The sequence below is a fragment of the Notothenia rossii genome (genome assembly GCF_949606895.1).
Source record: "Notothenia rossii genome assembly, chromosome: 10".
Classification (NCBI taxonomy): domain Eukaryota; kingdom Metazoa; phylum Chordata; class Actinopteri; order Perciformes; family Nototheniidae; genus Notothenia; species Notothenia rossii.
The window spans coordinates 41,316,260-41,333,831 of record NC_136908.1 but is presented as its reverse complement, the minus strand read 5'-3'; the positions used below and the strand labels follow the sequence as shown (position 1 = coordinate 41,333,831).

Genomic DNA, 17,572 nt, shown 5'->3' with positions numbered 1-17,572 from the left:
AAAACGTAAACATATTCTGCTGCTCTTTGAGCTCCCCTTACAGGTTAGGGTTCTGACTCTGTCTGACTCTGTGTGTAGCGGCCATCTACCTGAAGAACATGGTGAGTCAGTACTGGCAGGACAGGGAGCCCTCTCTGGGGAAGTGGTCTTTCCCTTCAACATCCACGAGAACGACCGGCAGCAAATCAGAGACCACCTAGTGGAGGGTATCATCCGCTGTCCTGAGTCAATACGGTAAATAGACAAAACATGGCCGCACATATATAGCACACATACTTGTCATTCATCACACATTTCTGCATCTCTTCTGTAGTGTTTGTAATGGATAGGCCTGTTAATCTATAAAATCGTTTTAACCATTGCGATTAGTTTTATATTTAGATAACAATGGGAACCTGAAATGTATGCTTTGAAAGAATACACTTTCCTCCTGACTAATACAATAACTGACTTCATATGTTTATGCACTGTCCGCAGTTCGCAGCTGACCATGTGTCTGCGAGTTGTCATCAAACACGACTTCCCCGGCCGCTGGACAGCCATAGTGGATAAGATCGGCGCGTACCTGCAGTCTCAGAGCAGCGGCAGCTGGTACGGCAGCCTGCTGGCTCTCTACCAGCTGGTCAAAACATACGAGTGAGTAAGCTGTTCATTTTCATCTGCATCACCTCACTGCTGAGAAGGACCCTCCTGGGGAGTCATTAGCCCTCACATCACAGGTTTAAAGGAGGAGGCGCCCATGCTGGGAGAATGACTCTGAACTCTGTTATTTCCAATATTTCTTTAATAAAAATCCAGCCTCAACACCACATACAAATATCCTTCTTGAATACCTTTAGGAAGACCAGTCATTAGATCTGTTAAAAACAACAGCTGCTGCTATAGTATAACCAGCGAACTCTATACACAGGCTCGGTTATTACATTAGCACTTCATATTCTGATTCCTGATGATGGAGAAGTCCTCCTTCTGACTTGCGAAGGCCCCTGTGAACCACAAATAATATTTTTCCTCTGAAACAAATACCAACAAGCACTTTGAGAAGTCTATGCAGGCAAAAAGACAGAAGAAATTAGCTCAATAAGTCTGTAGTTTACCAGAATGCTCAATTTACAAAAATGCTTATCTTGTGAGTTTGCAGGTATGAAATAAAAAATCATTTATTTTGTACATCATCACCATTTCAATATATTTTTCCATGATTGTGTGGAAAAAAAAAAAAAGAAGGTAATTTACGAACCTATCACAATATCAGTCAAAATATTTGTTACCTTTTTCCCAAATCAAGCAGCATTAATTGGCAACACACAAGTCTCATTACGATCAGGCATTTTTATTGCCATTACAATTATTAAAACATTACTTTTTGTACAATCAATCAATGAAAATACTTTATTAATCCCCGGGGACATAGGTTTTGTGACAGTTGCACCATATTCAAATCAGTAAATATGACCACCATGCTAGCCGGCTTCAGACAGCCGTGGGGTTGCTGCACAACAGTAGCATGTATGCACAACAGCAGCACCCAATGGCAAAAAAAACTTCAAAATCTCTCCCTACAAAACAGATTAGAGAAGGCACATCTTAATAAGTTACGAGCAGAAGTTATAAACAGGAGATGAAATGTGCAGAAGAGATCCATTCTATTATTGATTGTGTGCATACTTGCATATCTACATGTTCCAGGTACAGGAAGGCGGATGAGAGGCAACCATTGTTGGCAGCAATGCAGATCTTTCTGCCGAGGATTCAGCAGCTCATCAGCCAGCTGCTGGCCGACGCCACCATCTTCTCTGTCCTCATCCAGAAACAGATCCTTAAGACCTTTCACGCTCTCGTACAGGTGTGTGTGCGTGTGCATGTGTTCATGTGTGTTTTTTTTTAGCTTGACTTGATTCAGAAGCGTAATGTCTTAAGACCTGTTCTTGGGAATATCTTTATGAAGAAATTAGTGCTGTCAAAAGATAAAAATATTTAATCGGATTAATCACAAGTTTAAAAGGAACATATTTATTTGTAGTTTAATATTTTGTTGGTGGAAAGACAAATGCAGGTATGGAAGAATGAGATGCTAAAAGCAGATGGATCAAGATTTGTATTATTTTATTTGTTACTTTTCACTTGAGTTTTTCTGAGCAAAAATGTCTCGGGGAGTGTTTAGTATTGACCAAAACATCGATAATAAATTATATAAAAATAATCGCTGCATTGTTTAATTAGTTCTAAGTGGTGCAGTTTGAGAATGTACAATTGGCCCAGTCTTCTCTAAAGTTACACTGCAACCTGCCTGTGAGACACTGTGAGTCCAACCATACAGTCTGTGTCCAACACATGACCTGCAATACACATGCTACAGCTGCCCAGCTGCTCACTGTTTGTAAAAGTAAATAAATAGTATTTTCATTTAAAAAATGTACTTTCTATACCCTGCTTCATAAACAATACTGACTTCCCTGTGCTCCTCCGAGTCTGTCTCACAGTCCGGGGAGGACAGCACGAGAACACAGACAGGGAGGCTGGTTTACTTCATAGAGGAAATGGCTGTCAATATTAACAACACAGGAGCTAAAACGCTTAATAACCTTCATTACGTGTTAAAGAAAGAACACAAGAAAGGAGCGGAGCCGCTGTGTGTGTAGAGAGAGGGAGAGAGAGAGCTGCGGTCCTCCTGTCCTCACAACTATTAATCCCGGTCCCGGACAATTGTTATTTGTTCTTACTCAGAACCGAGTTTTGCTTCCAAACCCTGCAACTGTGCTTGCTACACGTCCCGCCCCACACCCGTAACAGTACAGAAAGCGTCGAGATGCACCGATAAGCAGAACCGAAACTAACATTTCTAAACGATACCGATGGAATCGAAAATTCGGATTTCGGTACCCAACCCAACTCCTCAGTCATCCTGTTAGTTTAACGTGCCTGTCTCTTAGATAATTCCCAGGTGAAAATGCGTGCTGGAAATACTGAGGGAGGTACCGTCTAAACTGGATACTATGATTAATTTGAGCTACAAAAAAATTGTGCGTATTAAAGCCTCGAGATTAATCACATGCGTTAACTTTGACAGCCCTCGAAGAAATACATCCGAGCAACCTACAAAATAAGGCTTCTCATTCTGGATAATCTCGAATAATCATTAGGTCGGCCACCCTTTCATCAATCATGCCAGCTTCTTCAGTTTTGACATCCTCTGTACATAATAATAATACATTTTCCTGTCTGAATTGACCAATCCACGGACTTCCTCACACACACACTCAGTGCATGCAGCTCTGCTGATCTCTCCTCCCTGGCTGCAGGCTGATAACAGACAGTTGGGATCGCAGCGAAATTCTCTCTGCAGACCCATTCTCACAGCGTTTATCAACCTTTTTCTCACTCAATATCAAGCCACACTTATTGTTTTTACTTCGGCTGTGACTTTGTGTGTGGTCAGGGTGAGTTTAGCTGTTTTTCGCTGTGTATCGCTAAACAAGGAAACCACACCTCCACGGAGCTCAGCGCGATTCACAACGTGAACCAACCAATCAGAGCACACTGTGCTCACAGGGAGGGTGGGGGCTGTAGCTATTGGAGCTACAACGAGCCGTTAAAGGCAGAGAGTGAAATTCAGTGAATACACGTAGTTTATGCTGTATGAGAAACCAAAGTGATTTTGGAAAATTGCACAATATAAATCTATTCTAGTAGACCTCAACAATGGAATTATGATCAGTGGAAATGGCCATGAAATGGGACCTTTAAGATCAACTTCATTTGTCACACTGTCAGAACTGAACAAGTGTCCCTCAAATTCATAATTGATACATTTTAGAGTCTGCACTGGGAATGCTATGGTGACCCTGATGGTCAAACAACAACATTTCTGATGATGATGATAATGATGTCGATGTCCAACAGTACTCGCTGCCTCTCCAGCTGATCAACAACACAGTGATGACTCAGTGGATGGAAATCCTTCGAGCGATAATGGACCGAGGCGTCCCAGCTGTGAGACACACACACACACACACACACACACACACACACACACACACACACACACACACACACACACACACACACACACACACACACACACACAGCCACTTGTACTACTAGTAGTTTTACTTACTGTGATGGAGACTGGAGAGCGATCCGATGTCTGGCAAACTGAAGGTTTAATTGAAGCTTGATCAAGGTGGATGACACTGGTAAACAGAGTGATGTGTCCATGCTGCCATCCATTTTGAAGCCCAGCAATCCTCTCAAATATGTATTTAGATTACTTAAATGTGTGTGCTTCTGATCTGGCAATGGACTTTGTGACACAGGTCTACTCTGACTCTACGATTAACCATCTAGAATTGTGGTCAAGGTAACTCTGACCTCACTAAAGATGGTTGGTTACTCCCAGACCCCTCCCGCTGCAGTCGGCAGTAGAAGCTCAATCAATCCTGTTTTAACATCAAAAGGAACTTTCTTTTACAACATGCTAACTTATCATATTATAAGGAGAAGTCTTATTATATGCTGGATATCTAAAATGAAGTGTGTGTGTTAGGAGACCCTAGAGGTGGATGAGGACGACCGTCCTGATCTGGCATGGTGGAAGTGTAAGAAGTGGGCGTTACGCATCATCACCAGACTGTTTGAACGGTGGGTCCAGACCTGCTCTCACTTCACTAAAGACATATTTTTGGTAAGCAGAGGGACAGTCACATAAACTCAAATGCTTCTTGTGTCACTTACAGGTATGGAAGCCCTGGCAATGTGACAAAGGAGTATAACGAGTTTGCAGACTTTTTCTTAAAGACATACGCAATGGGCATACAGCAGGTAAGAATGTGTTCCTAAGACTTAAACATTTTAGTTTAATTCAGTTATCAATATCACAGTGTCAATTTATTTACCAAGGTATGGCACGTTTATTTATGTAACACATTTAAAAAAAGTTAATTTAAAGTTCTTTGCAAGTGTTTGATCCAGGATTTGATGGTGTCTTTACGTTATAGTCCATCAAACAACATTTGTGTGTGTGTTGCGTGTCCAGGTCCTGCTGAAGGTGGTGGACCAGTACAGGCAGAAGCAGTACGTTACCCCTCGTGTCCTGCAGCAGTGCCTCAACTACCTCAACCTGGGCCTGTCACACTCACTGACCTGGAAACACATGAAACCACATATGCAGGTACGACAGTCATTAACCTGTTGAACCCCATTGACCCGCCCCCGGGTGGAAAAACGCGTCATCTGCAGGAAACAGCGTCTGAGGGCTTCTTAATATTTAATAAACTATGAATGTTTCATATCAATGTAACGGGAAGAAACTCAGCTAACTGATCTTCTTTTCTTTTTTTTGCAAAAAAACCCACAAAGCTAACGCTGAGCCTCTGAATTAGCCACAAGCGGAAAAATAATAACGCGTTTGCACAGAAAACACGGTGTAACACCCTTATTACGTAACTGCACATCCAACATATTGATTTGCATCGTGAGAATACACAGAATCGATAGGTATTTATATCATCACTCCATGATAAGAACTCACGACAATATTAACAAAAACAGACATCAAAACATGTGGCGCTAGGTAGCAAACACGGCAATATGTCTTACCTTAGTCGCTGTCTGATCAAAATTGATCTTCAATGGCATTAAAACGATACAAACGCTGCTGAAGGTCCATAGTTTAATCCGATGTGTCTGTGTCACTTTGAAATGATTTCTGATAATCCATCAGCAATAAACCTACTTTTCCAGTTTCAGATTTCAGAGCGTGAGATAGGTTTAGCTTTTTGATAACGTTGGTGTGTATGTGGAAATTCCCCTTCGATTCTATTGGCTCTAACGGTTAAAAAGAGATGTCAATCATCAAAATCGACCAATGGGTTCCAGAAAAACGGTAAAAACGCCCATGTCCACCCAAATCACCTCAGAGGTGGAGTTATTTTTGCTAAACCTCTCCAAAAACGTCAAATGTCACTTGTTTTGCATCAATCTTGATACAGGGTACTTATTATATGTTGTACTTTGGATTCCTAAAACTTGTAGTCTACCTTACCATCATCCAAGGTTAGTTTTCACTATAAGTAAAAAAGAATGTTTGGACGGACACTATAATTTACAGTTTTCTACTATGTTCAATCTGAATTTTCTTTAAAATAAAAAACATGTATATTGATTCTTACTTTTCTACATCCAACTCATTACTTTGAGAAAAAAGATTATTAATTTCCCCCTTTTTTAGAAGGGAAGATATGGTCATTTGTTCTGGGAATGTAATTTTCGAGCCTGAGACCTGAAAAACAGGCTCAGTGCTTAACAGGTTAAGAATTGACAAATGGTTATGCTGCATAATTATATTGAAAAGTTGTTTTGCATTTCAGTATCAGCATTAACTTTATATTTTACTATGAGCTGCCATTACTTTACCATAAGATGTTGCCACAAGCCCTCTCCTTATTGGATGGTACCACTTATTTTTCGGTCAGCAGTTGTTGAACTCTCACAGAAACTAGAACCTTGAGCACAGAAGACCCCCAGAGCTGTGTCTGTTCCTCTTTCCTTTTTGACCTTCTACACAAACTAGTGTAGAAGATATAACCATAATGATCACATCATTCAATCTCAGTTAATCCTCTATCTTGATCTTTTTTAAAGGATAGTTACTTGACTATTATGAAGAGATGTAAATGTTTATTCTCCCAAATGTTAAAAGCACAGAGGAGATGGTGTTTGACCCCAGGGAAGCTGGAGACCTTGTGCCTTTCATCATTCAGGACAAAACATTGGTCATGGTTGACTTTAAAAACTTTAGTGAAAAATATCTTGGGGTGAGCTTTCAGATGTAGTTATTTATTAAAGGTCCCATGTCATGCTTTTCCGGTTATTACCCATCCCCTTATGTGTTATGAAGGTTTTTCTGCATGTAAACGGTCTGCAGAGTCAAAACCCTCAAAGTACACACTGTAGCGAGTAAAACTCTAACACAGAAAATACCTCCCCAAAATGCCTCGTTGGAGATATTTCACTGTCCATTGATTCTTCCGGGTAACTCATGATGTCATGCGTATCCCGGAACCAAATGGACCAATCCGTGGAGCCGTTACGTTACGTCCGCGGAGCCGTTATGTTAAGCCCCCGCTGATTGGTCCAAATTGACCAATCCACGGACTTCCTCACACACACACTCAGTACATGCAGCTCTGCTGATCTCTCCTCCCTGGCTGCAGGCTGATAACAGACAGTTGGGATCGCGGCAAAATTCTCTCTGCAGACCCATTCTCACAGCGTTTATCAACCTTTTTCTTAATCAATATCAAGCCACACTTATTGTTCTTACTACGGCTGTGACTTTGTGTGTGCTCAGGGTGAGTTTGGCTGTGTATCGCTAAAGAAGGAAACCACACCTCCACGGAGCTCAGCGCGATTCACAACGTGAACCAACCAATCGGAGCACACTGTGCTCACAGGGAGGGTGGGGGCTGTAGCTATTGGAGCTACAACGAGCCGTTAAAGGCAGAGAGTGAAATTCAGTGAATACACGTAGTTTACAGAGATGCTGTTTGAGAAACCAAAGTGATTTTGGAAAATTGCACAATATAAATCTATTCTAGTAGACCTCAACAATGGAATTATGATCAGTGGAAATGGCAATGAAATGGGACCTTTAAGTTATTACCAAAACCGATAATAATACAATGCAGAGGCAATAATGTAATGTAATACATTATTTTATATATATTATATATGTATATTTATATAGTCTTAAAGTTACAACCGCCCCTTTTAGTGCAACCATAATGCTGATGTGGCCCGCCATGAAATTGAGTTGACCCCCTGATATGGACTGATCAGGGGTACACAAATGGCGCTTTTCCACTTCCGCTCGTAGCACGGTTTAAGCTTTTTTTGCTTTTCCACTAGAGGTAGTTCCGGCTCAGGGCTACTTTTTCACCTTTTTTCTGGCCCTCCAAAATCGAGGTTCCTACCGGGCCAACAACCAGGCTGAATATGCTAAACTAGTGACGTAAACACTCTCGACTGCCAAATAGTCAGAGAGAATCGCTGGCAAGGGGGCTACAGCTACAACAAAATGAACAAATGTTACCGTGATTTAAAGGTCCCATGTCATGCTTTTCCGGTTATTACCCTTCCCCTTGTGTGTTATGAAGGTTTTTATGCATGTAAACGGTCTGCAGAGTCACAAACCCTCAAAGTACACCCCAAAACGCCTCGTTGGAGATTTCTCATTTTCAAATGTTTTCTTTCTGGGTATCGCTACGTAGGGATACCCAGTAGCCTCGCCCAGAGCTATGGACGCACCCTCTGCCAGCCTTTCACGAAACAAAGCTTCCCAAACCTTTCAGTGATTCATGCCGGATATGTACAGCGTAGGGCACTGAATAACGATGCTGTTCCTACTTTGTTTGGACCAGCGGGAGATTCGGGTACACAACCTGTAAGTATTCATTGCTATTTGTGTATTTATGATGTTTAAAACAAACAAGGTATCTACCATGACTGTTTAAATGGGTGAAAGTTTTTCGGGCTACTACGTTGGGATCGCGGATAAATGCTTTCCGCAGACCCATTCTCACTCTCTCAGCATTATAAACCTTTTTCTTACTCAATGTCAAGCCACACTTATTGTTTTTACTTCAGCTGTGAGTGTTTGTGTGTGCTCAGGATGAGTTTCGCTTGTTCTCCTGTATCGCCGAGACGGAAAGCCTGTCTTCTCCTGGAGCAGCTCAAACAGCTGCGAGGAGCTGCTCAGCTTCCCGACCAATCAGAGCACACTGGGCTCACAGGGAGGGGGGGCAGGAGCTCCAACAAGCCGTTTAGGACAGAGTGAATAGCGGTGAATACACATACTTTACAGAGATGCTGTATGAGAAACCAATGTGAGTTTTGAAAATTGCACAGTATAAATCTATTCTACACTGAACAAAAATATAAACGCAACACTTTTGTTTTTGCTCCCATTTTTCATGAGATAAACTCAAAGATCCAAACCATTTCTCTCAAATATTGTTCACAAATCTGAAAAAATCTGTGATAGTGAGCACTTCTCCTTTGCCGAGATAATCCATCCCACCTCACAGGTGTGGCATATCAAGATGCTGATTAGACAGCATGATTATTGCACAGGTGTGCCTTAGGCTGGTCACAATAAAAGGCCACTCTGAAACGTGCATTTTTGCTTTATTGGGGGGGTCTGGGGGGGTCCGAAAACCAGTCAGTATCTGGTGTGAGGGCCTTGTTGACAGCTTGGCACACTCTTGGCTTCTCTCAGTCAGCTTCATGAGTTCGTCAAATGGAATAGTTTTCCAACCGTCTTGAAGGACTTCCCAGAGGTGCTGAGCACTTGTTGGCTGCTTTTCCTTCACTCTGCAGTCCAACTGATCCCAAACCATCTCAATTGGGTTGAGGCCGGTGATTGTGGAGGCCAGGTCCTCTGACGCAGCTCTCCATCACTTTCCTTCTTAGTCAAATAGCCCTTACATAGCCTGGAGGTGTGTTTGGGGTCATTGTGCGTTGAAAAACAAATGATGCTCCCAGTAAGAGCAAACCAGGTGGGATGGCATGGCGCTGCAGAATGTTGTGGTAGCCATGCTGAATAAATCACCAACAGTGTCACCAGCAAAGCCCCCCTACACCATCACACTTCCTCCTCCATGCTTCACGGGTGGAACCACACATGCAGACACAATCCGCTCACCTTCCCTGCGTCTCACAAAGACACGGCGGCAGGAACCAAAAACTCAGATTTGGACTCATCAGACCAAAGTCCAGATTTCACTGGTCTAATGTCCATTCCTTGCGTTTCTTGGCCCAAACAATTCTCTTCTTCTTGTTGTTCATCCTCAGTAGTGGACCTTTGCAGCGATTGGACCATGAAGGCCTGATTCACGCAGTCTCCTCTGAACGGTGGATGCTGAGATTGTCTGCTACTTCAGCTCTGTGAACATTTATGTGGGCTCTAATCTGAGGTGCTTTAATGTGTGGTTTCTGAGTCTGGTAACTCTGATGTATTTATCCTCTGAGCAGAGGTAACTCTTGCTCTTCCTTTCCCGGGGAGTCCTCATGAGAGCCAGTTTCATCATAGCATTCTATGTTTTTTGCGACTGCACTTGAGGACACATTCAAAGTTCTTGAAATGTTCCGGATCGACAGGCCTTCATTTCTTAAAGTAATGATGGACTGTCATTTATCTTTACTGAGTTGAGTTGTTCTTGCCATAATATGGATTACAACAGTAGTCAAGTAGGGCTTTCCACTGTGCACTAACTCTGCACAACACAACTGATGGCCTCAAACACATTAAGAAGGTAAGTCATTCTAATTTTGTCTGGAAGATTTAAAATGTAACGGACATGTTGACCGGCGAAAAAAATGTTAACGAAAACTCTGCCGCACGGTTCCCTCGTCCCTTGGAAGAGGTCGGAGAGGTAGGTGTTTTTCATCTGCTGTTGGACTACCGGAGAGATTTAAAGCAGTAGCGCACGCCGTTCACCGCAGAGAATAAACAGAAGGGCAACCATGGCAACCATGCTCCGGGTCTTCTTCGCTGCTTTTGGTGTATTTTGCGGCGTCAGCAGCGCCAATTACAGGCCCGGCATATGTACTACAGCGTTTCCAGCGGTCTCGTGTGAACGAACACGTTAATTGAGCCCAATGCGTGTGAACGGAAGACTTTTTTGAAAGCGCATGCAGTGCGTAAACGTTCCCGTGTAAATGGGGTCTGAGAGAAGCCAAGAGTGTGCAAAGCTGTCATCAAGGCAAAAGGGGGCTACTTTGAAGAATCTAAAATATAAATCATATTCTGGATTCTTTAACACTTTTTTGTTTACTACATAATTGTAGTAATGTGTTATTTTATAGTTGTGATGTATTCAGTATTAATCTACAATGTAGAAAAATATTCAAATAAATAAAAACCTTTGAATGAGAAGATGTGTCCAAACCTTTGACAGGTACTATAGATATGGTGTACATGCATTATATTGTCCTCTCTCACATCACTTACTGTATAACAACTTCTCACAGGCCAGTACAAGTATGAAACCACTATTAACCACCCAAAAAATCTATTCATTCTCATCGCTGCCCAACACTATGTTTTTAGCATCTGTCCAGGAGTTATAGATTGAAAATAGCCTCTTGGCTAACTGGCACATTGACTGCAATGTTTATTTATTTCAACTGTCCCTGTCGTTGCCGAGTCCAGGCGTCGTTTCGCTGTATTTTTTCATCCGCAACGAGATGGAGTAATGTCTGTACCTCGTCAAACGACCATGGCGCGTTTTGTTGTTGCTGCCATTTCTTTATGGATTTGTTGACGGTAGCTTGTCTGTTTTTAAAAATGGTGCTTATGCGACGCTTGGAGACTGGCTCGCCGAAGAATTGTGACGATTCCCTCTGACCATTCAGCAGTCGGGAGTGTTTACGTCATTATGAACCCATGAGCTGTTGGCCATTGACACTTGCGGGAGGGACAATCTACCTTAGCTGAGGGTTGGCATGGAAACTTTACCCGCCAGTTACCTTGACTCCCGTGGGAGAGCGAGGGCCCGCTAAATGCTGCTCGCAGCTCTAATTTAAAGTTTTTTTTTTATATGCTTAAGAATCAGAACTGAACAAACCTCATAAATTCACATCTCTGTCCACGTTACATTAAAGGTGGGCATAGGAATACAAATGTTCATCCATCTTTGTGATTGATTTTTCTCCTTGGTATTGTTTGTTGTTTTTAAGCCCATGTAATACTCCTCCTGAGCTTATGAAGATCATCCTCTCTTACAGACAATATGCCAGGAGGTCATTTTTCCACTGATGTGTTACAAAGATGAGGATGAGAAGCTTTGGCAGGAAGACCCTTATGAGTACATCCGCATGAAGTTCAGTGAGTACTGCAACATTCCGTTGTGATATTATACTATCAAAACCAGTATGCAAGAGTGGTTGGCTAACCGGCAACACCATAGCCTTTCCCAATTCCCAGTTTGCCTCCGTTCCTCTCACCACGTCAGTGCTGCCGACGGGAAATGTAAGGGAAGCATGGGAGGAGAGAGGAACAAGCATTTAATAAACCTTCATCCTTTACTATGAGCCAGCAAGTTATTTAATAGAATGTGTTGGATTGTATTGTTATACTAATGTATTCTATCATAGGCTTCAGATTAGTATGATAATATGACTTGTATATTGTGGCTTAAAGTCACCAGAATGTGGGCTATGGATGTCATTCTTCATCATTTCCACAATAAACGCACACAAATAATATGTTAATAATGTATTTATGTATGCGTATATAGTATGTTTGCGTATATACATATACCTAAATATACTGTTTGTATGTATGAAAATGTATATGTATACTCACTGGCCACTTTATTAGGTACACCTGTTCAACTGCTCGTAATGCAAATATCTAATCAGCCAATCACAGGGCAGCAACTTAATGCATTTAGTCATGTAGACATGGTGAAGACGACCTGGTGAAGTATAAACAGAGCATCAGAACGGGGAAGAAAGGTGATTTAAGTGACTTTGAACCAGCGACGTGCAGTCAGGGGAGGCAGAGCCATCATACTCCAATGTAATGGGAAAAAAACTACAGAAAAACTAAATAATAATAATAATAAAATGTCTCCACTGATCTGTGTTGTAAATGTGATTTCTGTATTATTCCAATTGCTTTTTATAGTACAAAATCGTCAAATTTGCAGAGCTCCGCTACAACTGCATGGGAGCGATGACAAGTGAGGCAGGGACGAGCCCGGCCTCACGTAACCCTACAGAAACTGGCTGGACCCCGCGCGGGCACTTATTTTGTGAGTGCGCTCCAGCAAGTTTCTGTGGGGTAAGGTGGTGCACAGATGAGATCTGCCTCATCTCAGATGCATCAACCCACAGAAACTGTCTGGAGCGCGGGCACTAAGCGCATGCCTGTTACCATCTCACAGTATGTCCCAAATGTAATGTTTTTAGATCCCTTTATTACATTCAATTTAAGTTTATTTTTATAGCCCAAAATCACCTCAGAGGGCTTCACAAGTCAACAAACACAATTGGCAATGTAAAACAATGTAAAAAACAACAAACGTATGTTACAAGATCAATGTGAAAATACTAATTTAAAAAAGGAACATAACACAATGACACAAATACAGCTAGAGTACAATAAATACAATTTCATAAAACAAAGGGTCGAGGATGTATAAAAGGGGGTTTAAAACCAGTCCTAACTGTATGCTGTACTAAAAAGGAAAGTCTTTAACCTACTCTTAAATGTGTGGACACTGTCTGCCTCCCTAATCGTCCCTGGAAGTTGATTCCAGAGGAACGGGGCTTGGTAGCCGAAAGCTCTAGCACCTGACCTTTTTTTGTGGACTCTGGGAACCACCAACGGACAGGGATCTTAATGCCCTAGAGGGGCAATAGGAGATTAAAAGCTCCTGTAGGTAGGATGGTCCCTGACCATTTAGCACTTTTGTATGTGAGTAAAAGTATTTTAAAATCAATCCTGGACTTAATGCAATGCTGCTAAAACAGGAGTGATGTGGTCCATCTTTTTCGTTCCTGTTAAAACCTGTGCTGCAGCATTTTGTTCGAATTGAAGGGTCTTTAATGATGAGTTTAGACGGCCTGATAAAAGGGAATTGCAATAATCCATCTTGGAGGTGCTAAAAGCATGGATTAGTGTTTCTGCATTGTTGTGATTTAGAATGTGCCTCATTTTTGCAATATTCCGTAGATGGAAGTAGGCAGTCCTTGAAATTTGCTTTATATGGGATTTAAAAGACAAATCCTTGTCAAAAATAACACCAAGATTTTTTTACTGTGGTGCTGGAGGTTAAGGTAATACCATCCGAAGAAATTATATTGTTGGACAGTTCGTTCCGAAGGTGCTGGGGGCCTAGTATAATGACTTATGTTTTTTGTCTGAGTTTAATAATAGAAAGTTGCTGGTCATCCATGTCTTTATGCCTGTGAGGCATTCTTGCAGTTTTACGAATAGAAATTGTACATCTGGTTTAATTGATAGATACAATTGTGTATCATCTGCATAACAATGAAAATTGATGGAGTTAATCCTTATGATATTGCCCAATGGTAGCATATATATGATCAACAGGATGGGTCCAAGTACAGACCCTTGCGGTACTCCATGACTGACTGTAGTTTGTAATGAGGATTCATCGTTGACAGATACAAACTGAGACCGTTTTGATAGATAAGACCTGAACCAGCTTAGTGCAGTTCCCCTTATACCTATCAAAAACTCTAATCTTTGGAGTAGTATGTTATGGTCAATAGTGTCAAAGGCAGCACTCGGATCTAACAGAACGAGGATAGAGGCAAGTCCATTATCAGATGCACAAAGCAGGTCATTTGTGACTTTAACCAGTGCTGTCTCTGTGCTATGATGTTTTCTAAAACCTGCATAGAATTTCTCAAATAAACAATTTATATTTAAAAATGCACACAATTGTGAGGCCACTGCTTTTTCAAGGATTTTTGAGAGGGAATGTTTGATATTGGCCTGTAGATGGCCATAACCTCAGGATCAAGTTTTTTTATTTTGTATAATAGGTTTAATTACAGCCACTTAAGTTTAAATGACTGTGGAACATAGTCTGACAGTAAAGATATATTCATCATATTTAATTCGGGTGTATTAATTAGGGGTGCAATTTCCTTGAACAGCTTAGATGGAACAGGGTCTAAGGTACAGGTAGATGCTTTAGAATGAAATAATTGAATTTAGTTGGTTTAGTTCTATAGGAGAGAAGCACTCTAAGTATATGTCCGGTGTTAAGGGTGATTCAGTGCTGGCTAAGGGTAGGTGGTGGTTTATTTTGTCCCTGAGAGCTGATGATATTTAAGCTCGCTGGTCTCATCATACAACGGCAATGAAAAAGCACCAGGGGAGGCAGCCATATCCTCTGCCGCACTGAAAGGGGCGCACGTGAGCCCACAGGTTCTTGTTGCTAATGGTATTCTACACAGAGACGGTAGACGCAAACAACAAAGCTACACTTTTGAAACTAGAGGAAGATAAGGAGGACTTTACAAAAAAGTAATAAAGATTGTTGTCCAGAAGGATAGGCAAATGGACTTCATCTTCAAGTCAAGGTAAGACCACAATTGTAATGAAAATGGGATCTTACTAAGAAGAACAATCCAATATTTAGATTTTGGGTATCCTTTAGTTGAACGGTCTGTTTAAAATGTATCGAAACATCAGACTGAAAAAGCTTTTGAAAATAACAGAATATTCCGATTTAAGGTCAAAATATAATATTTGTAAATCTGACTCTGAAAGAGTCAGTGCCTCACCAGCCATGAACCTCACTGCACGTCACTGCTTTGAACGTAGCATGGTTGTTGATGACAGACGGACTGGTCTGCGTATGTCAGAATCTGCTGATCTGATGGGGTTTTCACATCCATCTCTAGGGATTACAGAGAATGGTCCGAAAGAGAGAAAATATCCAGTGAGCGGCAGTCCTCTGGGACAAAATGCCTTGTTGATGCCAGAGGTCAGAGGAGAATGGACTGGTTCAAGATGATAGAAAGGCAACAGTAACTCCAATAACTAATCGTTACAATCAAGGTATGCAGAAGACCATCTCTGAACACAACACGTGGAACCCTGAAGCAGATAGGCTACAGCAGCAGAAGACCCCACCGGGTGCCCCTCCTGTCAGATAAGAACAGGAAACTGAGGCTACAATTCAACGGGCTCAACATAACTGGACAATAGAAGATTGGAAAGATGTTGCCTGGTCTGAAGAGTCATAATTTCTGCTGGGACATTCGGACGGTAGGGTCACAATGTGTCGTAAACAACATGAGAGCATGGATCCGTCCTGCCTTGTGCCAACGGTTCAGGCTGGGGGTGGTGGTGTAATAGTGTGGGGGATATTTTCTTGGCATACTTTGTTTCCCTTTGTAACAATTGAGCATGGTTTAAATACCACAGCCTACCTGAGTTTTTTTGCTGACCATGTCCATCCCTTTATGACCACAGTGTAGATCAGCAGGATTACGCGCCATGTCACACAGCTCAAATCATCTCCAACTGGTTTATTTAACGTGACAATGAGTTCACTCTACTCAAAGAGCCCCAGATCTAAATCCTATACAGCACATTTGGGATGTGGTGGAACAAGAGATTCACATCATGGATGTGCAGCCGACAAATCTGCAGCAACTGCATGATGCTATAATTTGAATATGAACCAGAATCTCTGAGGGATGTTTCCAGCGCCTTGTTGAGTCTATGCCAAAAATAATTAAGTGTACCTAATAAAGTGGCCGGTGAGTATGTATATATTTGTGTATACTTTCAGCTAATTCATTTCAGTTATATGTAATGGTGGAGGAAGGATGTCCACCAGGTTTTTGAACGCATTCTTTCTTCCGATTCTTTTTGAGTGTATTTTTGTCTGTTGCAGACCTCTATGATGACCATGCCCTACCAGCCACTGCTGCCCAGAGCTTCCTGTGTAAAGCTGCTCGCAAGAGGAAGGAGGTGAGGAGCTGCTTTAGATCTGAACACATTTACATGCACAACATTAACCCAACTGAAACCAATCATCAATAGATGAAACAAATGTTTACCACATTATACAAGAATGTATAGATATTAAAATAATATCATTAATACAAAAGACAAAACATCTATTGTCCCCATGCCAGACCACAGAGCCCTGCTGTTATAGTTTGTTGGAACTCAGGTCCTAAATAAGTGGGAAAAGGACTCCAAACTTTATGAAACTGAAATGGTTCATCTCTTAAATAAAAGCTGAGGGCTTCAAGAGGCAGGAACTCTAACACACTACTTATCCACTGTGTAACATTTGGGGATTCCTCCGACACATACTTTAGTAAAACGCAATGTTTTATCTTACATTATCCTGGAGAGTGACCCATAGAACCGTGTTATTAATTGTGTTAAGTATTTGTTCTAATGAGAAGATTTCACGAAATAATTTTAAAAAATTGAGTCTGGATATACAAAAGCTGTGTAATTGCAAGTACCAAAATACAAATGAGAGGCTGGGATTTTGTGACTATCTTTTAACTTATCAAAGGTCACAATTTAGCCATTTTCCACACTGTCTTCCAGTGTCTTTATGCCTTTACCAGACCATAAAGAGAAAGAGTTATGCTCCAGAGCAGAGGGGAAGTCTGGATTAGAGTACAGGGGCGTCAGCGGGGATGTAGTGCCTTCCATCCCCTCCATCTCCCTAGTTAATCTCCAAACGTTAAGGGTAGTCTGTAAAAGAAAGTTGCCTTTAACAGCTGAACCAATCCACTTCCTGTAAGTAAATATAACATTTTTCAGATGTATCAGGCTTATCGGGTCTGCCTCAATATTAAGCCATATAGACTCTGGGTCTTCTTTAAACCAGTCTGTAATATATCTGCAGAGACATGAGAGTTGATATAGTTTAATGTTAGGAACAGCTAAGCCCCCCTTCTCCAGTGGAAGCTTTAGGCGAGCAAGTTTGACCGGTTATGACAAACAAAAAAGAGGGATTTCCGCAATAACAACGGCACATTTATTTATATAAAT

General features: G+C 41.5%; 1 protein-coding gene across 2 annotated transcripts in view; it reads left to right on the top strand.

Annotated features, from left to right (window-relative positions):
• The first annotated feature begins 11 nt into the window (after positions 1-11).
• Positions 12-17,572, top strand: part of ipo8 (importin 8) — a 42,137-nt gene continuing 24,576 nt past the window's right edge. For both annotated transcript variants that reach the window (XM_079654936.1, XM_079654935.1), the window contains exons 1-9: positions 12-234; positions 478-636; positions 1,690-1,846; positions 3,904-3,993; positions 4,547-4,641; positions 4,737-4,821; positions 5,036-5,170; positions 11,788-11,887; positions 16,449-16,525. In XM_079654936.1, the coding sequence (XP_079511062.1) occupies positions 491-636; positions 1,690-1,846; positions 3,904-3,993; positions 4,547-4,641; positions 4,737-4,821; positions 5,036-5,170; positions 11,788-11,887; positions 16,449-16,525 (885 nt within the window). In that variant the 5' untranslated portion in view covers positions 12-234; positions 478-490. The remainder of the gene's footprint in view (positions 235-477; positions 637-1,689; positions 1,847-3,903; positions 3,994-4,546; positions 4,642-4,736; positions 4,822-5,035; positions 5,171-11,787; positions 11,888-16,448; positions 16,526-17,572) is intronic.